Source organism: Rissa tridactyla, chromosome 4 (genome assembly GCF_028500815.1).
Source record: "Rissa tridactyla isolate bRisTri1 chromosome 4, bRisTri1.patW.cur.20221130, whole genome shotgun sequence".
In the NCBI taxonomy this organism is placed as follows: domain Eukaryota; kingdom Metazoa; phylum Chordata; class Aves; order Charadriiformes; family Laridae; genus Rissa; species Rissa tridactyla.
Window position 1 is genome coordinate 73,549,623 of NC_071469.1, and position 25,524 is coordinate 73,575,146.

A 25,524-nucleotide genomic window follows, 5' to 3' on the forward strand; every position below is an offset into this window, starting at 1 on the left:
AATGCCCCGGGGATGCTCTGGCTACCTCAGCGTAACCAGGTTTGGATTAAGCTGCTTGTTTCACTTGCTGCATGGCCTGGTTTTAATCCAATTTGGTTCGGGACGCATAAAATAGCCGCTTTTCTGCCCTCGGGGAAGCGGCAGGCGCAGCCAGAGCCAAGCAAAGGTTGTGTGCAGGCACACGGAGCTGCACTCACTTCTTCGCTCACACTTTGTTAACGCTCCCTTTTGTCCTCCGCAGCATTTTGGATTATTTTTATTGAAATAAAATAACACCAAGCTGCCACCCCCAGGCAGCTCTGGCCAACACTGTCCCGCTGTCCCTCAGGCCTGTTGTGGTTGTGTTTTTTTTTTTTTTTTTTTTTTTTGCAAGAATTAAAAAATTAGGAGAGGTGCTCCCTTGCAACAGCCTGGAAAAATAAAAACAAATTAAAAAACTGCCTGTGCAGGAAGCACAGCGCTGCCCAGCTTCACCTATCACCGCACATCAGATTTACTACAGGAATTGCCAAGGGGCCGCCCTCCTCCACGATAACAAAATCTTCCCAGAGACAGAGGCAGAAATAGCCACAGAGTGGCTTCTTGCCTAAAACACCAGAGAAATGGCTCAGCCTCTAACGACAGCTGCCCTGCATCCTGCAGAGACACTGAGACACTGATTTTTTCCTTCCTTCCATCCCAGAATCTGCCCCTTTGACTCCAGCCAGAGATGAGCAAATATTTAATTAACACGTTTGACCTTTTATCAGTCCTCAATGCTGATGGGTTTCTGCAGGCAATTTAGGTGCTCTTTCCCAGAGCCTGCTGCAAACCTGTGACTCGGGCAGCGTGACAAGGTTCTTCACATCTCAAATCTCTAAAAGTTTTCTTAAATTCTGCATTTGAAAACTGAGAGAACATGAAAGTGTCATCTTACATCATTATTTTAATAGCATTTAAGTTTGCACCTCTTATTCCTGTGGGGCAGTATAGAGTAGAAAACAAGTGCTACCTAGAAAAATCAAGAGCTGTGAGGCCTTTTAATTCCTTTTCCTGTATGACTTTAAAATTTTCCAAATTTCTCATGGGAGGAAGAGGTTAGAGTTGGCTGAGAACAAGCAGCTCATTGCACTAAACTGGCAGAGAGCAGCCTGCTCTTTCTGGTTTTAGCTGGTGATACTGGAGACCTTGCATGATATTCTTTCTACTAACCCTTTGTTTCTGATCATTTTGAAAAACGCCAAAAAGTCTCACCTCAGTGAGTTAATGTCCAATTAAAAGGATGTCCCAGGTGTGCAGCCTGACTTTGCACAACCCTTTCTTCTCCCCTCACCTGGTCAGAGCAGCACGGCTCAGCGAGGTCTCGCTGTTCACTGAATCCCTCCATTATTTCGGTTTGAAGCCAAGTGTGACTTGGAAATAATACAAAGCATGAAAAACCTTACCTGCATCCGGGGATGCTTATTTACATTCACAAGATGGGCAGCGTATATTGCTGAGACATATTTTTAAAGTGCAGCAGCAGCAGTTGCATTTGGTAACTATAAACATTTTATTTTTACAGTATATAAAAATATAAGAACAAAATACTATACAGAAAAATATAAAGTTAAGCAGAGATCATCTCAATCTCATTTTTAAGAGGTAAGACGTGAATGGGATCATCCTGCGCAAGCCCCAGACTTCAGAAAATAAAATCATTCTGGCACTTTAAGTGGTGGCACACTCGCTCCGAACAGGACGGATGCTGCTTACAGCGGCCAGAGGCGGAGGTGTGCCAGGGACACCTTTCCAGCACAGGGAACTCGCCTGGCAGCTTCCCACATCCTTAAAAGTTTGCTTTTGTTAAACATAAAATGAAACCCAAGTCCTCTTTCATGATCTGACCTGGAGATAAGCGTTCTCACCCGCCTCAGCATATTTACGGGGAGGGTGCTAAGGGCCAGCACGCATCCCCAAGCTGGGATCCCACCCGAGGGGCTCAGATTTACTTGAAGCAGCGAGCCCGCAGCACGCTTGCACACAAATCCAACCGGCAGCTGAGCTGGCAAATAGGATTTAAGGAAGGCAAAAGGTCAGTGAAAGCAAGCTGATGAAATCCCTGAGTTTCCATCAGTTCCTCAAAGGGGAAAAGAAAACCCCAACTTAAAAAAAAAAAGCAACCAGCATTCTTCATTCTTTCCCAAGGTACTGGCCGTTTCAGTACATTGCTGTCTTTAAGGAATGCCACCATGGGCTGCAGCAGCCGGAAGTACACGAATCATCTCCTCCTCTTTACCTGTGCTTCCCTAGTTTCATTTTCCACAACCAAACTGTCCCAAGTTCGCTTGCGGGTGAAGCAGGGAAGAAAGGAGGGAAAAGCAACGGGGACAGAGAATTAAGGAATTACAGTCCAAAGCACATGCTCATGGAAAAAAGCCACGGAAGAAAAGTGTTCTCTGTAGATTTTCCAGGCCTGTTCTCTCCATGGCCACAAAACAGGGTCTGTCCTCATAAGGGAGTAACTGCCAACTGACCCTAGACCTTCAAAAGAACACAGGAGTACGTTCTCCAAAGCAGCGAACTTGCTTTTACGCTGAGCGTCAGCCATGCTAGTGAGATGCCAATATTACCACCTTTTCATCACCCGGTTATCACAGCAGGACTCCATGAGAAAGCACACTGGGAGTCTCAGGTCTTCGAGTTCCTCTTAGTTTGTTGATTTGTAGGAAAAGTTTGCGAGTCCTTGTGCTGTATTCACACTGGAAAAAAAAAGTGCAGGAACACACGCTGGAGATAGTCCAAGTATTGCTGTGCTGTCGCAGCTTGCGGAGTTTGACTGAAAAAAAGTTGTCCAAAGAAGAAATAAGGGCAAACCTAAAAAGGAAGATGGAAGAAGAAGGGAACTGCTCCAGGCACCAGCGTGTCCCAGTTCCAGCCTACTGCCAGCAAGGTGCTGTAGTGATTCCCGTTTCCTGTAAGCAGCGTAAGCAGGACAGCAGGGGTTCTGTAGGGTTAGTCAGCAGCATATTTGGGAAGTCTCTCTGCGGCAGGCACAAGGACCACTCTCACTGCCACTTGTAGATCTTCACTGTCTTCTCAGTCAGCGTAGCCAGGAGGTGGGTTTGGTTCACTTCCAAGGGGCAGATATCCAGCACGGGCAGGTCAGCCTGCAGCTTCTGCAGCAAGGAGCCGCTGCCAGCATCCCATAGCTGTGGGACAGACAAAGTCAAACACCGCAGGATCCTCCCCCTCCCATCCCAAACAGAACTTCCTCTCGCTAGAGAAAAGACCTTCCTCGAATTACTTACAGGACCCTTCCTCTACTTTCACACCTTGCTCAGATGGTCTCTCACAGACTCGCAGCACAATGTCACCCTGACTGCCCTCCCCTCTCCTCTGACCCCAAATCACGAGCTCTCATGCAGCCTGTTGTCCACCCTCTGCATCCGAGCTGCTTTTTCCTACAAAGGGCAACCCTTCTCCTCCTCCTCACCTTCCCTGTCATTCCTGACAAGCCTGCAGCCATCCCTCACAGCACTTACCACATTAGCCATCCCGCCAAGTCTAAGTTACACCAGTTGGCGCCCAGTTGTGCCAGTGTGCCCAACTGCATTCCTCTGATGGAATCCAGGGGCTCAGTGCCTGCATTCCTCTCGATGGATGGGGACCACAAGCTTTGGCTAATATTGGGTGTCCCACATTATCAGAGTTACACCTGCTATAGCAAGTACAACAGACCAACCTGCATAGGGTAACGTGCGTGACAAGACAATTCCCACCAAAACACACTGCTGCTGTGACTGATAAGGCTTCTCCCCTAAGAATTGCAATAAAACCCTCCACCACACAGAAAGGAATGAGAGATACCAGGGCAGAATTAGATGCCTCATCGCCAGCACACACAAAGATGCTGCCATCCTCCTCTGGGCTCTGAAAAATGGCGTTCTTGGTCAGCAGCTTGCAGGTGGGCCCAGCGCTGAAAGTCTGAACCGGGTTAGAAGAACACACCACATCTTCAGAGTCCTCCATCAGAGGGCTGCTAGTCAGTTCCATCATCACACAACGCACACATGGGTTATTTTTACCTGTGTGGCAGAAATAAAAAGGTAACCTTTGGAAAGTTTAATTGCAGAGAAGTTTTAACTGTAGGAATACAAGCAACACCACCCTGCAGCTGCCCCCTTTTGCCCTCACCCAATTCTTATCTACGTGCAAATGCGCACTGCTGTGGCTAGGGCAGGTACCACATTTCTGCTGTGCCCTCAGCACCAGAGCCGCTGTTGAACTCAAAAAACAGTGGGGCAACGTGGCCACAAACACATTGTAGATGCACAGCATTACGTACTGGGCCTGTATGTGGCGAGGCAGTGCCGTGTGTTGATCTCTGTTTGAATATCGATGCATCCTCCAGGTTCCAGCGGCAAGTGATGAGGCCGGTAGGAGTTGCCAGCTTTCTGTTCCCAAAAGCAGGCTCCTTCCAAGGTCCCTGCCAGGATTCCACCGTGAGGCAGCGATGCCGAGGCCATCCGGGGCAGATAGGACAACGATACCATGGGGCACCTGAAAGTGTGATTGGCAAGAGTCAGTGCTGCCAGCTGCAGCCATGCTGGCCACCTGCCTCACCTCTCTCCAACCACACTGCAATGAAAGGGCCTAAGCAGGCTACAGAATGATCCTTCAAGCAAGGAACCCCAACTTGTCAAGACTAAGTGACATTCGACGGAGCTACTGAGCCTTATGTTTTAAGGAAACAGACAGCCCACATCAGATGCATGTAAATCAGCATTTGATTCCCTGAGTAGAAGAGATGGAGGTACCAGTGTCTCACACCTCTTGTAATTTATCCCTTCCAAATTAAATACTAACACCAGCTCCAAACCAAATTCAGTTCTCCTGCTTAGGCTGCACCGGTGGGTCCATTGCTGACCACTGTGTGCCTTAAAAAGATGCAGGTGCCAAGCACTTGCACTAAGTGATACATATACCATGCAACCTTATGAGAGACTTCTCACTTCTGTGCTAAATTCAAATTTTTGAACAAGAGATTAGCATAAAACAATTTAAACTTTTACAATTACTGTGTGATTTATGGAAGAAGCTATGTTTAGCTTAATGTATATTAGCGAAGTTGAAAGGAATGAAAAAATCCTCATGCCATACTTGGACTTCTGAGGGACTAGTTCCTGGACGTGTGAGTTGGTGTCTCTCAAATCATATATCATGATAGAGCCGTTGACCAGTCCAGCGTAGACGTAGTTTGTATCATCTAGACACCAGCAGCAGCTCCAGACAGGACGGCCAGCATTGTATGTCTGCACCACAGTATTTGTTGCCAAGCTGCAGAAGAAAAGCAAAGTGTTGGCCCGTTGCACAAGCATCTACTGATGAGAAAATAGCATAATTAAGGTAAGCAAATCTAGCTTTTTAAAGTCCTTAGACAGAAGCATCTCTCTTTAGACTGAATTCTGAATTAACTCCTCCTTTACTCCAGACATGAATCTGGAAAATCTAGACAGAATAATCACTTGGATGTTGTGAAGTGATTCATAAATCTTCCAGGCCAATGCTTCTTTTTCCGGATTGATCTTTGGAGACTGGGAAAGGAAATCTCAGAGCAGGGTCTCAACTGCCTTACCGGAAAGCAAAGCTAAGTTACTTTTCTGGAAACGATTAGGAGAAGTGACTCTAGTGTAATCCCATAATATCGCCTATTCCTGAGATCACGGGGCTCATCTCTTCAGATTACATCTCTCAATTAGTTCCCACTTTTTACGTGAGCGGAATAGTGCTTATGCCTCAAAAGGATCCATTTTAAGCAAAAGTGAGACAGCGAGTGGGGTAAAGACAGTTAAAAGCAGATTTATAGTGTTAATTCTTTAGAAACTCGATTTGTAGAAGGAAGAAGAGGGGAGTACGTAGAGGGGCGCAACCCAGAATGGCAGATGAAGTTGGCGTTGGATTGGAATGTATTTGCAGAGGGCAGTGTTGTCAACGTGGGCTCAGCACGTTGAGAACAGTGCGAGACAGAGGACAGCACATATGAGAGTAACTCTGGATATTCTTTACAACACACGGGTTTCTCCCTGGGGAAGGTGATTATGCTCAGAACTCCCAAGAAGCGAGTAATTGCTCGCAGGTAAGTATAAGGGGAACAACCACAAAGATAAACCTGGCTGGGGAAAACTAACTGAAAGTTTGATATCAGAACAGTGACTGGTTCAAAACAACAGAAGAAAAACACCCCAAGTCATAGTGCTATTTTAAACACTTGCAAGCCAGAACAGGAGACAACTTGGGTAACTCCTTTTGGTAGGATGACTATGAAATCAGTAACTAGAGAAGAAAGATGACTGAAAAGGGACTTTTTCTTTCAGAGGGAGACTGAAAGAAGTATGAAGATGCTGCTCAAGCAAACACTTAACTCCAGGACATTCTGGGATCAAGTACAAAAGCAAAAGGATCACAAGTTCCAAAGCAACCACCCAGGCTGATATGGGAGTCAAGTGTCTGAGCAGATACTGCGACGAGAAGCCACTCTCCAGATTAAACCACGAAAACAATATCAACCTCATCGGTTAGAAATCTGACACACTGACTTCAGCAGAGACGGTTTTGTTTACTTTTAACTACTCTAGCAAACATTTCAACATGGTAATAGGAAAGCAACATTCTTTAAATTTTTGTTGCAGGATTAAGTTCTCTTCATTGCTTCACTCGTGGGAAAGAATTGGGACTAATCAGTCATGTAACAGACACATATCCTGCCTAACCCTATACTGACAGGCAGGTATGCATAAAGGTGTTAATATAACTCAATAAGAATCAAATCAGCCAATAAAGTTTTGAAGCAGGTTTAAGGTTAAAGATGGAAGAGCAGCAGAGTAGCAAGAAAACACTCATAGGCTGTAAATTCTAACAGGACTGGACACATTTTTCTCTCAGCTTCTGCATAGTTAGCCTCCAAAGTGCTGCTCCCAAGTGACTGCTAGCTCTAGAGAACCTGTGTTCCTCTAGCAGGTGCTCAACGATGCTGCCTACATGTTTCATACCCCAGATGAATTCCACGCTCTGCAAGAAGTTTAAAAGCCAATATTAGGGCAGGGAAGAAAGCGCCCACCCTAAACACTCCTTGTTTCTGTTTTATGCCATACAAGTTCCCATGCTTCACATTTCCCTGCAGTAACAGAAAACCAAGCAGACAGTAAATTTCACATCAATACATCATGCTACATTTTTTTCCTCAACACAACTTTGACAAACTGTGTTGAATTACTTGTTTTCCACTGAATTCTCCACCGGAAAATAATCAGAGACGGGTAGCTCCACAACACCTCCATGTAAAAGATCTGAAAGCATGAACTTTCTCTCTGTTATCTCCCACACGCAGGAAGAATATGCAGACCTGATCTCATCTTAGCAGCACCTTTTGGAAAGCAGAATAGCAAGTGCTACGAGACAAAACAAAATCCAACCCTGTTTCTTGCAGCAAAACTCTGCTGGGACAGGCTGCTCCCCCAAGCAGGGCTCACCTGGTAAGTTTGAGAGTGTTGTCCAGAGCAGCAGAGAGCAGCAAGCCATCCGCTCGACGGCCAAAAGCCAGTCCCCGAATCTGTTTGCTATGGATGGGGATGTACTGACTGCTCTTCAGGTTGGCCACGCTCATCATCTTAACACCACAACCTGTCACAGAAGAAGGATAAAGCAGGTTATCGCAAAGCGGCATATGTGCAGAACTAGCAATTCTACGCCAGAACTACAGTGTCTGTAATGAAGCCTGTGGTGGGATGAACACATAAAAGTTATTTGCTGTTCTGGATAAAAAGGGCCACAAATCATTCTTTAGTTCAAATGGCAACAGGGCTAAATCCCTAAGGATCCCAGCCAGCAAGAGCAAACTCACTATCAGTGTTACAGTTCTTGTTACAAAAGCCTGCTGCTCTTTAGCCGATTTCTTCAAAGACATTCTTGCCTAGATAAAGCCACGCACAGTAGGATTACATGGCTATTTAAGAGAACAAGTGTCACTGCAAAGAATGCTTACAGGTGAACTCAACCTGCGTGCTACAAGAGTCACCACAAAGCCTACATTCAGAGATTCATTCCCTGGCTCCAACAGCCAGAAAAATAAGGTCAGTTGAATTCAGAAAACAGTTTTGCTATGCCTCGATAAGGCATGTTAATCTCCAAACCATTAACCAAATAAAGTAAATTTCATCATTCAGAAAGCATTAAAGTACTTTGCAAATAAACTCTCAGACTCCTAATGCTACATCTACATCACTGAAAAAAGCAAGTTGGCGCTGACCCAGATGCCACTTGCCCCAGGCCATAACAGTGAGACAAGAACAGGGCTGCCCGTGACTTCTTGGCTTCCTCACGGGGAAATAGTGCTCCTATTATTCATATCAGAATTTTTTTGCTTTTCCCCTTTTTTTTTTTTGTTAAAGAGTATTGACAAATCAGCTGCATGTGGATGAATCTACCTACAATCTGGAGAGCAATGTTTCTCACTCAAGCACTGGAGACTTCTCTGCAGGCCCTTGTGCGTTGGTCCCTTGGTTTTTCAGAAGGCCCACCTTTTTGCAAGGGGTCATCTTCATCACAGAGCACCAGACACACCTTTTACCTTCTTGTGGATGTTTCAGTAGAAGTGCCAGGGACCTGCTGCTAGGATTCTGATGGAGAAGTGATGGGGGAAACAAGCTACTTGGCTAGGCAGAAGCTACCAATGTAGAGGCGAGATAATCTACAGAGTGTCTTGTGAGTATTCCCAGTTTACAAGGCACATACAAAGGTCAAGCAAGAGAAGGGGGGGAGCAGGGAGGAAGCAGAAAACGCATTTAACTTTCCCCTATGAACCCCCAAATCTTGACTTGCTTAATTACCAGGAATAAAAGTAGACTGTGGAGAAGGCTGTGATACCACGAGACAACTCAACGAATCGCAGTATGCCATTACTCTGCAGTTCCCAGTCTGAGACACCACAAAAACCCTTTCCAGGTGGTACTTGCGCTGGCTTTGGCTGGAAGGCAGGCTGCCTGGGAGGCAGGTGCGGGAGCTGCCAGGCAGCTGAGAAGAGCTCACATTGTGCTGGGCCACCAGAGCCTTCAGCTCCTGCAAAGAAAAAGACCCAAAGAGCTTTAATGCACCACTGGCAATGTCACCTTCTGTGCTGTCTGTTCCAGATGCTCCAACTGGACTTGTTCTCAGATAAGGGGGGGGAACATGGGCCAATTTCCACACCGTTCCTGAAATGCTGGATTTCCAAGTCCATCGACTATGACAGTGAGCAACAAAAGCATTCAAAAGCTATGCATGTTCTGGCAGAATGTACTCAAAGTCTGTTATTGTATATATCAGACCCTGTGAGAGTGAAGACTCTCGGGCAACACATAAAAGCCAATAACAATTATTACCAGATCAATGCCGTTTAGAAGAAGAATGAACTGCCAAGTATTACATGCAGCTAAACCACAAGAGAAAGTCAATTAGAACCATTTTCCAGAATTTCCAGAATACCCCATAAAAAAATAAAAGCTCGAGTTTCAACATAAAGGGTGTTGCAGGAAACAAGTCAGTCTATTTAATGAAGATGACCCTGTTCTTGTAAACCCTGAGCAGCAAATTCCAGGAACAACACAACTCTCAAGAGCTCCAGCTCTGTTTTCCACGACCTCCTCCCCCCCTCTTCCTCCACCTCAAGTGATGAGTGCTCACGGATGCTCAGCAGAGACGTGGCCAAGGACAGCTTCCATCAGCAACAAGGTACTTCTAGAATTCCTCCTTCCGCAGAGATCTTCAGGGGTGAAGAGGGTATGCAAGTAGTGGCACTGGCATATCATCAGTCAACTAAAAATGCCCCCCAAAAAAGCATTTTGACCAACTTGGTGTAATCCAAGGGCAAAACAAGACAGTACAGAACCCCAGAGATATTCGAGGGAGCGTATATATTAAGAAAAATCACTACTTGCTTTCTGCTGTTTGAGCAACATAGATTATGCTTCAAATACTATGTAATTTTTAAACAATTAAGGGCCACAAGAGTGATATTATGAATATATTAGTAGATTGCAAGCTAGCTTCAATATTGAACCAGCCACTACCACTTAACTCGCATCTAAGCAAAGGCAGCAGTTCTCAAAGAGGCAAGATCAAAGATCAAGCTCTACATTAATAGTTATCATCAAGACCTATAACTTTTGGAAACTGCTCAAGAGGAGGGCAATTCTGATATTTTACAGAGGTCTGATCTGTTTTGCATCAAGCGCATTGCAAATTCCCCAAGGGAATAAAAATCAAAGCTGAAGGCTCAAGATGATCCCATTAGAGCAAGCAAAGACAAAACAACCTGGGGAGGAAGAGGAGGGGGGTTGTGCGAGAATGCTTACCATGGAAGCTGTAGCTTCAGGCTTAGAGTAAGCAGCCAGTGAAAACACCAGTAACTTAGAAGAAAGTGACTCTTAAAAAAGTTTTAATAAACTCATTATTTCTAAAAGGCAGGAGGATACCACCACCACTGAGGGTCAGAAGAAATTAAAGTTATTTATTGCTCTGGGGAGTTTACAAAATTGCCCTTATCACCTGCATTCAACAGTCAACTTTTACACAAGTCATTAAAAAGGAAACCAGGGAATTAAAGCCACAGAACTATTGGTACAATGCTTACATTTAGACAGAATGGACAAACCCAGCAGAATCACCAAGCCTTACTGAAGACACATTACCAAGGTGATTAGAAGTGTTGGACTGCAGAACAAATTCCACTAACTGTGCTCAAAAGGACACTATTCTGGTAGTATAAGCCTGTGCCTTCCTTTAAGTGGTTTGCAGAGTTTTCCTGATGCCTGGTGTTGCCTAAGGGCCTCGAGGGCACACTCGTCTCTCTGCACATGCTGTGACTGCCTCCTAGATTTCAGCTTGAATGAACACAGTCACACAGGTTGGGTGGGGAAAGACGACGATACACAGCAGAAGTCTTCCTGAGGATCACGTGCAAGAAGCAGAAGATCACAATGCATAGGAAAACCACCAGCTACAACAAATACAGAACTGTTTCCTTTTGAGTATTAGGTTACAGTTTTAATAGCTGATATGAAGCTTTAAAGACACAGGCAGTTATCAGATGACTGTCACTCTCTGGCTGTGCTCCCAACAGACCTCTTCCAGAAGCCATGCCTGCTGTCTTGCACCACACAGCCCCAGCCTTGCATTTAAAAAGAGAGAAACACATGACTGTGTTTCAGTGCAGCACTACAGACATTCCACCTTCCTTTGGTTCAGGTTCAAATTCAGTCAGAAGGACACAGAGCATTTTTAATTGGCTTCGCTATAAGTAACAGGTGAATGGAGTATCAGGTTTTACTTCTTCTAGATCTTCCCCAGATACCAATTGGAGGTGATCACAAAGAGGAAAGATTTTTATGCACTAAAACCATTAGCCTACAACTTTTCTAAAGGAGTTAAAGTCACAAATTTTAGTGATATTTTGCCATCCAACTATTTTTGGATGCTCTGAAAGTCCTATTTAAAGAAAAGCTTTTCCAATACATTGAACAATATAAACTGACGTCTGCAAGGCTCACAGTTACACTTGCTTTCTTTGCCGTAGCAGCATGCAATCTCCTGTCATTTCCCAGCAAGTCCTCCCTTTACTGCTCCATACATAAACAGAGCGGCTGTTTCCCACTCAAAAAAAAGATGAATCTCCTACCCCAGTTGATCCATGGTATTAATGCCAGAAGCCAGGGATGGTTTGTTTATCATTAGCTAACTTTTATTGAAAATTTTGGCAGATTCAGGAGTACTGCAGTAGCTCACATCTGATTCCCAAGTTCTTTGCGCTCACAAAGGGAAAATTTTAGGCAAGAGTAAGGCTTCAGTAGTACTACTTCCAAAATTCAAGTCTGAACCTGCCACGCAGTGGCATATAGCTCCACACAGCACACACTGAAGGTTCACATATCGAAACAACACTCTTGAGAGCTATCTACCAGAGTTTTATTTAGCTCCCTACCCCTCTCTCCCCTCCTTTCCTCATATATTTTCATATAGCTAAAGACTTAAAACACCATCCCTTTTCTAGCCTCAATCATCTTAAATACTTCTCTAACGAAGTACAATGGACAAGACTGTTAGTAGACAAGAGCAGAGGAAAAATGCATACAAATATAAAAGGTTATAGCTAGTGACGTGACCGCTGATGAGGTACAGCTCTCAAGCACATTAGCAACAAAAAAGGGTTCACACAATGACTTTTGGGGGGGAAAACCAATGGTATTTGCTTTCCATAGAACTTCAGACACCAAGGTGTGTATACAACCAACGTACATCATAACTATTCCAATAAAGTTCTATGCAACTGAACTTTGCCATACCAAATGACCCCCTGAGTGTACAGACGTTTCACACATTACTTTTGTAATCCCACAGCACTTTGTTTTCTATATTGGCTTACAGCTTTGTATGCCAATTAAACATGTTTTCTTGTGCTATCAGTAACATGGCTTGCTGAAAGGACCAGGGCAGACTCAAGATATAACAAGGCAAATTCAGATTAGATGTTAGGAAAAAAAAAGTCTCAATGAGGACGGTCAAACAATGAGATGGCCAGAGAAGCTGTGTGATCTGCCTGCATACACCCCACACCTGGTGTGACAGTGCCCTGAGCAACCCAATCCAAAGCTGCAGTTACACAACTAGGGCCCCTTCCAACCTAAACGATTCCATGCAAGTAGTTGCTTTACTAGATGACCTCTCATAAGACAAGGAGCTCGTTAGACACATGCTCAAAATACAAGCAAACAACTTAAAGACTTATTCCAGACTCCCTGCTGATTTTCTGCTCCCCAGCAAATTGTTTTACATTCAGTTTATTCATAGTATAAACAAGCACCTTAAAATTGCTTCCAGCATTCACATTAACCACTACAGGACAGTGATGAATGCAGTATAAATACTGAAACAGAGCTTAAAGAACACAGGGTACTTAATCTTTGTAACGTGACTTCAATTCACTTAGACTGGATACTCTATCATAAACACCAGAAGAATTGCGGGAAGACATTATAGACCTGCAGTTTTATGCCATTCACATTTTCTTTAAGCCAAAGTTTAAAGTGGACTAATTTTCTTATTAGCTCTCATGATCTTCATGCAGGAATTTAGGCAAGCAATTTATAAAGCCTTATCTTACGTCACACAGGAAGACTTCAGCGAAGAGGATGTTGCTTAATGTACAGACATAAATAGCCAAGGCTATAAAAAAATCCAGAAGTAAAGAAAAGCATAAAGTTAAGCAAGTTACTAGACAGCGAGATATTAGATATCATCTACTTCATACAACAAAACCAGTAGCAAGCTGACTGTGAAATAGGCTATTGGAAAACCCAGCACTGGTGGAACGTGCCAGATAATTCACAGTTGGAAGCACCAGTAAAGTCCAGAATTTATAGAAGTCCTGCAAAAGCAGCTGTGATGGGTTACAAAATATCCCAGTACTGCATGAGCCAGAAAGGAAGCAGTCCTTCAGCAACCAGTCATTTATTTTCAGCAATTTGTATTCTAAGGGGACAGAGGGGCCTCTTAGCAGCTGTTCAACCCATGCATACAGCCTATGCCATTGACAGGCCAGCTCTCATAGCACCAGAAGGTGCTTAAGTAGAATGCTGACTGACCTTCACCAAAAAATTAGGGGTGTGTGTTGTTTTTCTCTTTTGGTTTTGCAGATAGCCGTGCCTCTTCAAAGCTACTTCTTAAAGGCTCTCGACTAACTAGCGATAATAGGTCCATTATGGTTTACTGTAGAGATTTTCCAAGCTTATTTTGGTGAAGATAAGGAGAATAAGTTTGGGGCTGTATTACCAGGCCACGCTAGGCACCACAAAACCTGAGGAGGAACCTGCAACATCAACAGCCAAAAAAACTCCTCTACTGCTAAGCTGTACTTGCAATTTTGATTACGTCTTAGAAGCACAGGTAGTATACATGAATACGCCAGCCTGGGAGGGTTAGAATACTCCTGATGATTTACCAGTTGAATTCACTGAATCTTTCTGCTTATTAAAACTGGAAGCCTGTCTTCTCTCCTCTAGGGGAACATGCAAAAGGCAGGTTGAAGAGAAAAGGAATCCTCTGTGTGAGACTCACCTGAACTTGTTTGCGGAGTTTGCTGCATTCGTCTGTCAAAACTTGCAACTGGAGACGGCTCTGTGCAGATTCCAGCTCTGCCTGTCTCCGCAACATTTGTTCCTTTTCTAAAGAGCTGGAAGAACGAGAGAAAAGCAATCCTTAGGACTAGGTACTGCCTAGGATGCTTCTTTGGGCTGTGTGTTCCTCACCCCAGACTTCATCCCAACACGGGTCCTATTCAGGTAAATTCAAAAGAGAAAATCTGGTGCCGCACTCATCCAGTACCTTCACCTCGAGATGTTCTTGGTTATGCAATTGTACTGAATGACTCACTCAAGTATTGTTCCATAGAAACAACAGCCTTTCTCCTCACCCTCTCCAAGTGTGCTAATTTAGTAGACGAGAGTGAAAGAGAAATCAGGGTTTTTTTCCTCTCCCTACAGAAACAGTTTAGCAAATTCTATACCATCAACATCCATTGTAATATGCCGCGTCAGTAATACAGCCAATATTGTCAAGCTCATTTCTACTAATTTTGTATTTCAGGAAAACATAGCTGTATCAGAAATAGATACAGATGAATTCTCTGTGAATGCCCATATAGAAGCCATACTTAATACCTCACCTTGAGCCTAAAAGTGCATACACACAATTTAGCAGCAGCAGTTTTCATAACTTATTTCAATTTCTCTTTCATATATGCTTTACATATGAAGGAACAGTTAAAGAAGGGGAAGAAACAACCAGTATTTCTTAAAATTATCTGTACATTTGGTCTATAATATTGACTACTGCATTCTGCAATTCAAAAGCAGCAATACTCCAGTTATTTCAGTAGTTCACGTGCAGGGAGGTCTCGCTTGCCTAAGTACCTTCTAAATATAGAGGCCTAGCCATGCATGTTTACCAGGCACTGAATTCTCTCATTTCTCTATAGCATCTTCACATATTTTTTTTGCTGCATAAGAAACAGGTGAAATGCTGTATTTAACCATCGCAAACACATTCTTTACACAAACACGCAGAGCCTGAAGGCTGGCTTTTTTTTTTTTTTTTGAATGTGAAGAACAAACCCCAGGATCTTACACCTAATTCAAGGCTATGTGCAAGCAATATCAATGCCTGCATCGGTGTTTGCATTTGTCCTCCACTCGTGGCTGCGTGCCACAAAGCAGCCACTGCCAGCAGCTGAACCGGACTGACAGGCAGTCACTGCTGTCTGCCTCCCAACAGAAACAGGAGGCAGTGGAAGGGTAGGGCAAGTGGGGAACAGCTGCAGCAAGACTCAGACACAAGCAGCAGTTAGACAGCTACCTCTCCATGAGCAATAACAAGATTTAAACACCTAAATGCTTTCCGTGATTTTGAAAAAATATATATTATAAAAAAAAAATCTTATTTATAGTTTGTTTTGCAGTGTCGATCCAGTAAGAGAAGCGTGACGCTTCTAAAGGTACAGTTCAAACACCATGAGGCAGTGGCTATCTGGACAGAAGAGATATTTCCCCCTTCGTGACAGTTACTCCTCAATCATTTCAGATCAGTAATTACCAGGATAGTGAGGCTTCTGTTGAAAGACTGCATTGAAAGGACAGCAGTACAGTTAGAGACATGTGAAGACGACCTCAATTAGATTCTATTCACTACAAGACTCAGGAGAACTCAGATATCTGCAGCCTTTTAATTTCAGAATAGTATCTCTGACAGCATCTTACTGAAAAGAAATTAGTCCCTATTTTCATACCTGCTTTTCCTTTTTTCAATAAAAAGTCTACATTTAAGTTAGAGGCAGAAGTAGAGTCATCGTAATGCTTGCTGACCTTTTGTAAGTAAAGCTACATGAAGAGTTTGACAAAGCAAGATGGAAAGTGATTCATATGAGAGATTACTCTGTTTAATGCACGCAGAAAAGATGGCAGAAAAGGTCAGCTACTCACCCCCTTGCATTTCTAACTATGCCTTGCTTTTCTCATCTAATGATGAATTAGCAACGTACAGCTTTTTGGCAACAACTCTGCATGTTCTCCCGTGATGACATTTCAGGATACAGCACAAGATAGCCTTTGCTAGTTCAGTGCCGCAAAGCGCAAACTCAAGAATTTTGTTCCAAAAGAAAATTCTCCTACCACGTAAGACGCCTGCAACCCACCAAGGCCTTGGTCTGTTAAGACAGCCATACTCATGATAATCCCCGAGGGAATGCACAAATTTTAGACAATACAGGAAGTTAAAGCTTGACGTCAAAGCCAGACTGCAGTTTTCAAGGGCACACAGTCAGTGAGGTCGTATCTTCACGTGGAGACTCTGTACCTTTTCATGCGTTCCTGTTCACTGGTATCCAGCGCTTTCAAAGTGCGAGCGTACAGGATCACAATATCAGAACGTTTCGCTTTCTTATTGCACTGAAATAAAAGACAAGTTCAGTTCATCTACAAGAATTTTAACTATCCAAACTAGGCATCCCTACAAGTTGCTAGGCACTATTTCAAAAAAACCCTTACAGCTTTTAAGGGAGGGGCTGTCTACTTGAGAGCAAGTCCACAAAAACACAACCATACCACAGCGTGTCTGCAAGACACTCCCTCATACAGACACCAGAGCTCTAATCAGGGCTACAACACTTTAAGTCGTGTATCCTATTGCACCTTTAATAACACATCTCCTTGCTTCCCACTAAATTTGTTTTGCTAAAGCACCAGCAACGCAGAATGGTCAGGTAGAGTTCCAGGAACAAGAAAAAAAAAAAAAAGTCAGACAAAAAGGGGAAAAAAAGATCTAAAACAACCCCCCAGCGCAGCCTCTATTTATAAACATCAAGCCTGGCTGCTTTGGGAACTTTTTCTTACATACTACGTTCCTTTGATCAAATCCTATAGGCCTAAATTCATAAAAGCATTCCAGTGTCAGTATGAAACACTGACACCCAACCAATTTCAGTGATACGCAGGGAGCCAGATATTTCAATAATTCTGTGCGTCTGGCTGTGACCATTTAGTACATTAGATTCTCCTTAAAAAGGAGGGATAATACTGCCCCCTGACTTGGGACCTGGAAGAAATTATGGCATCTGCAAGTTTACTGTTTTGCAACTATAGTTTGTGGATGAGAAAAGAGGCAGTGTATACTCAGATCAAGTAACCTCCGCTGAACATTAAATTACTATGTGTGCTTGAAACACAGACATCTCCTATTTAGCAGCACAAAGATAGCATGGGCAACAGTTTCAGATCAGACAACCCACCCTCCCTTCAGTGAAGAACTGCCTTGCAGAGCAGTGAGCGGCTAGGACAGTGTTTCTGGCAGCTAGCAGCTGGCACTGGCATGATCAGGAATGCTGCAATTTCACAGTGACTTGCACTCCATCCACTTGGTATACAGAGCACCGCGCACAGCAACTCTGTGCTATTCAATTAGAGAATGCCCAGTCGCAGAGGACAGCAACTGAAAACGAAGGGGAGGTGATTTAGCTGCAAGGTTCTCTCCAGAGCAAAAAAAATTCTCCCAGGAAGTTTTCAGTAATTACATCACTGGAAGAAAAAGAGGGAGCAAGCACCCCTTACCAGTTCTTAGGGTTCAAGAAAAAGTAGTCACAAAATGCCAAAGAGTAAAGATGCGGGAAGGTCTCAGAATTCTGTCTCGGCCTGGAGCGGGTGAAGAAAAGCTCGCACAGAATTGACAGGGATAAGAAAAATAAGGTTTGAGCCTTTGCTATGGCAACAGTGATTCTTTAGGTTTAATCACAGTGCACATCAACAGGAAGTTTCTTGTTGTGAGGAGGGAAACCTGCACAAAGTCAGGCAAGACTATGGAACCTCTCAAAATGACAAAGCCAAAGAAATCTTGGGCTTCCAGCCATCGACTTGGAAAGCAGCAGAACAGAATCGTATTTACAAGGTACTCATTGACCTATTTTTTTTCCTCAACATTTCTTTCCGGTGAAAAGGAATAAGGAATGGAAGCACATCACAGAGAAGCACAGACCTAATCGAAAGAGATCGGTATTACCCATGGAAACAAAGCTAAAAATGCACCTTAAGAAGCAGATCTACCACTTGCAAATGGACATTAAAGCATGCAACTTGTTTCTCAGTTTGCTCTCCGCAAGCTACCTTAACAACCTGGCCTGCTTAAAGGCTGCAAAATCAGATGCAGCTCAAAATAGAAGATCAACTGACTGAAAACAGTTCTCAAACAGATTTCCTGTCCAATAACATATTCTTTATGCTTACTTAATTGCTTCTAGGAATTTGTCTGCCATTCCCGCACTCTGGGACCACAGTGCAGCATTCTGAAACCATTTACAGGTTTAGCACTTGAACTCTCAAACTTCCGAGTCTGCTACTCACGAATGCTCTACTTCAGGGAGAAAATCCAAGTCAGAATTCTCCCTTTAAAGCAGTGCTAGCTGTTCCTGGCCTAATGACATCAAAATGACAGTGTTTTTTGTTATTTCTGACAGCAGGCAAAGGTGGATTCTCCATGCCACAAGCAGCTGTAACAGTTACAGTGACCATGCCTGCGGCAGAAGTTACCCATTCCAGTGCACATAAACGTCCGCTTTACCTGTGGGCACTTCCCTGCCTGTCCCTTGAGCCACCTTTCAATGCACGTGTAACCAAATAGGTGTCCACACCGCAACGCTGAGAGACGGTGGTCCCCAGCATTGGTCCACTGCTCAAAGCAGATGGCACAGGTATCCCCTTCCTCCTCATCCGGTAGAGCAACAGGAACTGATGGCTCCAGTTTCTTTAGTGGAGTTCTCTAGGATTAAAAAAAAAAAAAAAACAACCACAAAACAAAACCACACAGCTTTTTTAGACAAATGCAGCATTTACCATATTTAATCTGTCTCCAAAAGCATTTAGGTCACCTCACCTGCTTTTGCTGGACTTCAGCTTCTTCATCTTCACGACCTCCATGTTCTGCAGAAGCTTGAGACAAAGCCTGAGATGGCTCTGCTGGGACTTGACTGGAAACTAAAGAAACCATTGCTTAAATGACTGATCCATAATGGGGGGAAAAGGAGTTCTCCTTGACTTGATCCAAAAATCATTGGGGCATAAGATAAGCAGTGCAACAACGGCACAGGCTTCAGATCAGTGTCCTGGATACTGAAGGTCAAGGAGTCTGTAAGTCCTTCTATTCACCAATGATAATGCTGAAGAGTTTTATGCTTTCATTTATTGAAAGCACCAGAATTTCGGCATATTCAGTGAAAAAGGAGAGGTCTTTTAAAGACGGAAATTGTTATCAGGATTTTTTTATCTCCTGGAAACAGACATATCTGCATACAGGTCTATAGTTAGGCTGATTTAAGGATACAACCCTGCATCACTGTGCCTGGAGAAAGACAGACACCAATATGAAGAAGTTATTTTGCCAAGGGATCTAAGCATGCATATTTCATGTGCCAGGAAAGCATTTACCGTATGCTATCCGTCCATTCACCCTGACTTAAGTAGTTTCCCAGCTGGTAGTTATCTGAACTATCAATTCTGCTGGGCCATATGTTTTTGTGGTGGGCCTCTGTTAGGCCTTCTGTTGAAGCACAGGCACACAGAAATGCTACATTTGGATTGCCACCACTAGCATACTACAAAAGAAGCAGAAACCAGTCTCCTCCATCCCCTGACAAAACAAAAGAGTTATTAGTCACATTTAGTATTCGAGGCAGATATTCTCAGTCCAGTGGAGAGGTACCCACTAGCCAATGTCAATATAGTTTTCAGCCTCTTTGGTTCTGGGCTGAACAGAAACCTGTGACTTATATAAGCAAAAAAGGCAAGGGAATTCCAGAAAACCCAACAGAGAGCATATGGTCACACAATATTAGACAGCACTTAACAGCTTGAGCTCCTGTCACATGTAAGACTAGCTCAGAGCAAGCAGAATCAATCTGTTCAAAAGACACCTCATAGATGTACCCACAAAAAAAGGTGTCAAGGTGGGCTGGCCAGTCAAAACTAAATCTAAAAGCAGAGAGTGAAACATAATGACATTCCTTAGAGACTGAAGCAAAAAAAAAAAAATTAATATCTTGTTCTCATATTCTCTGGGCACCGATAACCTTGAATAGCAAGTTAACTATTTGCGACTCTTACATAAACTGCGTATGTTCACCACAATGTCACTGAAGTGCACGGCAGCCTGTGAACAAGAGCCTAGATAAAGGATTGAGAGCCAGAAAAAGCCAAGAAAAGAGAGAGACAAACAAGAAGCCCACTGTCCTAAGTATCTCTACCTCCTCACCTAAGTGTCACAAGAAGTTACAGAACGAAGAGAAAACTCTAAACTGAAGCAGACTGAAATCACAAATAATTAAAAAATACCAAATCAGATCCTTCTCTGAAAACACTGCTGATCTCCAGAGATGTGACCTGTTATCTTCAATAACACTTCTTGATAATATATAACAGAGGAAGTACTAATCCCTAAAGTTGAAGTTATTCTGAACATTTCCAGGATTACTTATAAGCAGCAGCCTGCAAATAGCAAAATGATTGTATTTAACAGTAGGGTAGCAATTATCCATTGCTGCTACTGCTCTTAGGAACTGCTTGCCAGAAAGCCTTGTGGTGGCAACCTGCTCCTGTCAGCTGTGGGCATGATGATCTCTTGGCACCGTCTGTTGGGGAAATCCTTTTAAGCTTCGCACTGAGTTTTGAAACAGCAAGAAAAGTTTCTGAAATCAGTCTGTACACAGCTCAAATATAGCACAAACCTCCTGAACTGGCTGCTGGAGGTGTCTCCTGGGCTGACGGTAACAGCGGTGCTGCAGCCTCCACCGCTTCCTCCTCCTCCTCAGCAGAAGAGCTGCTGTCAGAGTCTCTCACTTCTATTATTTCATCTGAGCTGTGTTCCTGGTTGTCCCTTGCAATACGTGAGGGCTCCAGACGTGGGACTGGTCCTGTAGCTGGCTCTTGGGTCCTGCTGAGTTGAAAATAACTGTCCAACGCTGCCCTGAGTCCAGAAAAGGAAGAAATAAAAGCCACAGTTATTTCACGTAAGCTAAAGACTCAGAGTGTTTCTCCATTCTTGTTTGCAGTAGAATTTCTAGGCTGTTGACTGCATTAGGAAGGTATTAAAGTTATCAAGAAGCACCTTCTCTGGTAGAGGGGCAATGCCATACAATTGCCCACTTTACGAACAATCAGCAGTATCACACAGCAAACATTCATTTTTCTCAGCTCAAAGAAAATCTCCTTCTCATTACAACAGTTATATTGTCTTCTTTTGGGATGGGGTGGTGGAGGAGAGAAGAAAAGCGAAGATGACATAAGTGTTGTTCACTAATAGCCTAAGGAACCTCCTAATCAGTACCTCCAACTCTAACTCAGACCTGGTTCCCAAAGCCACTGGTAATACTAGATGCACAAGGCCGGTATCAGAGTCCCATCCCATCAGCTACTTTGTGCCTAGCTTTTCTGCCTTTCTTCTTCTCTCCTGGAACTTCATCCCTGGGTAGAAACATCCTCCTCTCTCCCCCCATCAGTTCAGCTATCATCTCAATTACCCTTCAGATCCAAAGTAGAAGTTTGTCAGGTTGCCTTTCAGCCTGAGAACTCCAGTGACCTTCACACACAATCCAAGGGCAAACAGTACAGTTATGTTTCATCTTGGTCTCATTGAGTTTAAAGGCAATGCTCCAGTTAATTATAATTTCACCCTTGACATTTACAAAAACTACAAAGATGAGACAAAAAACAAACAAACCAGAAATAGGGATTTCTTTCTGGCTGGAGAGCATCACCCTTTAAACCCATCACAAATGGTATTAAACCCAGAATTTTTACTTTCTTTGCCTGGAGGTAACCAAAAAAAAAAGCCTACAGAAAAATATTACTTTGCATGTTTGTGGAAGTTTCTGCAGCAATTGTCACCAGAAAACTTAATCAGGCAGTCCCCAAATCAAAGGTGAAATGCAAAACAGAGCACAAGCTCCACTGAGCTAAATGCTGGCTGGAACTGTGGAGAGTCAGCACTGCTGCAGGGAGCACCGACAGGAATCTGGCAGAGCAGAGGGAACGGTGTGAGCAGAAGCTCTGCAAATGAGATGGAAAGCATGAAAGGGCTCAGGAGTCAACACCACCACCGCCAACATAAGAAATGGGGGGACTCGCTTAAAAAGAGCAAAGATGCTGCCAGAAGAGATCAGAGCTATGCCATTATTGAGCTTAAACAGCATGTGAGCCTCCCAGAATCTGGCCATAACCACATACCTGGACTGAGCTGGGCTCTACAAGCCAGGAAGCAATGCAGTTTTAAACTGATGCCAGACTGGATAAGAGTGCATCTCAGACCTAATTTCATTTCTGCTTTACCTGGCACTGACAGTCCTCTGGGAACCACCAATTCTCTGCTGCCTGCGAGCTCTCCTCACTTGTGGACGCTGCGTGACCTGTGGCACAGGCAGTGGCCGATATGGATCAAGTGCCCCTTGTAGCCTTTGCAGTCCGTTGAGAGCTGAGGCAGGACTCAGCTGCGGGTCAGGCTCAGCAGCTGCTTCTCTTGTTGCACCAGCATTTGGTATGACAACAGCGTCATCAGCAGGAAGAACCGTAACGCTGCCTCCTCCTTCACCGAGCACTGGAGCGCGGGATGACAGTGCTGCATGACCAGAGGGCTCTGCCGGAAGCGTCCTGAGGTTCTCTACAGAGTAAGCAGCCACAGGCTGGAGATCAACTTCCATCTCTTCTTGAGCCATTTCTGCAAAGAGTTGAAGAAAACTAGTATTTATTTGCAAGTCTACACCCTACTTCTAGCCTGACAGTATCAAGAATCAGGTGCAGCAGTCAGTGACTATAAAAGCCTTTAGAATTCAGGCTCAAGAGACAATTTGTCCTTTTGCCTTAGATACACAGCAGAGCTAAACTGTCTGAAGTCAATACAGCTGGCATAGCAGACAGCACCCTCCCAGAGTCCAGGACTCCAGCTCTTTGGCTCAACAGCAGCTAGCACCAAAGGCACATTGCAAAATCAATTTAAGTAAGCCCTTGGATGATATGGAAAGTTAGGGATTTCTTGCTGGCATCACTAACTTACCGGTAAATTCACGTGTACCTTGGAGAACAGAGTTCGGAAATATTTGAGAGATTCTCCATGGTGAGCAGCACTGCACAAACACCCACAAATAAAGCCAGAAACAAGCTCTACAATGCAGTCCTTTGTCATATCACTCTCTGGAGGTGGGTTTATTTTCAAGTTTCTTCAAATAAAATTCCATTACCACTGTGACCCTTTCCCACAGCTCACTTAACATGCCTTTCAGGTATTTTATATTCACCAACACAGAAAGAGTATCACAGCAGAATGCACGACTGAAATGTTACGGGTAGCAAGTCACCTGCAACACTAGCATTTGTGGATCTATATTCAGCCTGAGACTAGATAAACATAAAATTTGCAGTAAAACCTCACATATTTAAGGATGGCTGCCCTGCAAATGTCTTTAGGATAAAGATTTCACGTTACCGCCTAAATAGAAGTACAGAGAAGGCAACAGTCTGTGCATTGCTAATTATTATGCAGCTGTCAGCCGCCTAATTGGAGCACTTTCATCACCCTGTTCTACAGGGAGCCTTACAACACAAGAAAGTGCAAGATTATTTCTTTAACTGAATAAATACGTGTGCCCCAAAAAAATCATCTTTCTTTTGCAGGATTAAATTCTGCAAGCTGCTGAAGGTCATTCACATTCTCAAAAAATACTTAGGCAATCATAAACCTGAAAGGCCTTGGGAATTGTAGACCTTTAGCATTACTAAGAGCCCAAAGCACACACCAAAACTTACTAGGCTAGGCACTGCGCAAACAGAGCAAAGGCTGCTTTTAGTACACAGAATAACTAGAAAATGCATACAAGAATTACTAGAGGGGGATGTACTAACACTCATGTATTTTTATAGATCTTTTAAGAAGTTCTAACTTACAAATAATTTTATAATTCTTATCCTAATTACCAATACAGCCTAAGTTAGGCCAAAAATAGGTGTTAAATGCACCTCCCACCAGAACAGTCATACAGCCAAGACATGATAATATTCAGTGACTGAGTACTGCTTCTCTAGCACTAAACTCACATTCATGATAAAATTGACACCTAGAAGCATAACAGACCCTTTATTTTCCTCATAAATTAAGTGTGAGACTTAAAAATACTGCACACATTCACCATTATGGGTTAACTAACCCTGCATAACTCCTAATAAACAACAGCAACAAAAAAAAAGATGTTAATACTGGCATTTTCACCATTAAATCTTGGAGCCTTCCTGAAAGGGGCAAAGGCAGCTCGAGACAAGCAGCTGCCCACCCGGCAGTCACTGGAGGAACCCACAGATGGAAGGTCTCCATGAACAAGCTTCTTGAGCCCAGGTGAGAAGAACCACAGAGTGCTGTCAGAGAGTGGAGCCGGAGAAGCAGCTCCACAGAAGGCCCTGCAGTGCCAACCAGACGGATGAAGGCTGAAGCACAAGCCTCCCCTTGCGGAGGGTCCTCCCAACCGCGCACAGCCCGGCCCCGCTCTACAGCTCCTGGGCTTATATCATGCTGCCCCCGCTTTAACCAAAAAGCTCCAAACACCAACCAAAATTAAGCGCACTCTCCACAAGTGTGGGTTTTTTTCTGGCTTTTCACAGAGCTTACTTATTTTAATTAAGAAACCCAGTCACACAAACGATGGGAGAGGGGGATATTTCTCCTCCCTCAGCCGCAGGCACCCCAAGCTCTCGGGACGGCGAAGGCCGCCTTCTGGGCGAAGGCCGCCCGCCATCAACCCAAGCCGCCTGGGAGGCCAGGCCGCAGCAGGACCCCCACACCCCTCCCCGGCGGCCGCCCGCGGAGGCCCAGCCGCTCCCGCGGTGCTCGGGGGACGCCGGGCCGGAGAAACGGGAGGGGAACCGGGCCCGAGGGAACCGTCCCCACCGCCCCTTGCTCACCTGCCGGCAGGCCCGACCGCCCCGCTCGAGCGCCGCGCCGCCCCGCCCACGCCCTCTGCGCCCGCTTCTATTGGACGAGCCGGGGCCAGGCCCGCCTTCTCATTGGCCAGCCGCTCCGTCCGTCGGTGTGAGGGAACGGCGGGTGAAGGGGGCGAGGGGAGGGGAGGCAGGGCCTGCTCTGATTGGCCAGAGAGCCGTGGTGGGAGCGCCCGGCTGATTAGGCGGCGCGACTCGAGGGGCGGGGAAAAGGCCGCGGGGCGCGTTTTCATTGGGCGAGCCGCCACCGCGGCGAAAGGAGCGGGAGCTCGAGCGGGTTCAAACAGGGTCGGAGGTGGGCGGGGCGTGGCGTTGCCTTGCCATGGCGGCGGGCCCCTGAGGGAGCCGGCAGGGAGCCATGGGGGAGCCGGGCCCCATTGCCCCGCGGTGCTGAGGAGAAACCGGCCCCGTCGCCTCCCCCTGCTCCTCCGCGGCCGCCGGGGGTCCCGCCAGCCTCCCCTTG

The 25,524-nt window shown here is 44.7% G+C and overlaps 1 protein-coding gene across 3 annotated transcripts; it reads right to left on the reverse strand.

Moving 5' to 3' along the window:
• Nucleotides 1-931: 931 nt before the first annotated feature.
• Nucleotides 932-25,061, reverse strand: RFWD3 (ring finger and WD repeat domain 3). Of its 3 annotated transcripts, XM_054200617.1 has the most exons (13): nucleotides 24,340-24,419; nucleotides 22,410-22,794; nucleotides 20,810-21,048; nucleotides 18,964-19,064; nucleotides 18,652-18,849; nucleotides 16,399-16,490; nucleotides 14,107-14,221; nucleotides 8,847-9,075; nucleotides 7,491-7,641; nucleotides 5,122-5,298; nucleotides 4,307-4,521; nucleotides 3,829-4,046; nucleotides 932-3,170 (listed from the first exon to the last, which is right to left on the reverse strand). In XM_054200617.1, exons 2-13 carry the CDS (start codon nucleotides 22,790-22,792, stop codon nucleotides 3,027-3,029), a joined length of 2,262 nt encoding a protein of 753 aa, XP_054056592.1. In that variant the 5' UTR covers nucleotides 22,793-22,794; nucleotides 24,340-24,419; the 3' UTR covers nucleotides 932-3,026. The 3 variants fall into 3 exon arrangements, with proteins under 3 accessions (XP_054056592.1, XP_054056591.1, XP_054056590.1); XM_054200616.1 differs by lacking the exon at nucleotides 24,340-24,419 and adding an exon at nucleotides 25,026-25,061 and having other exon boundaries at nucleotides 3,036-4,046; XM_054200615.1 differs by having other exon boundaries at nucleotides 3,036-4,046; nucleotides 24,340-24,421.
• Between the last annotated feature and the right edge of the window lie 463 nt (nucleotides 25,062-25,524).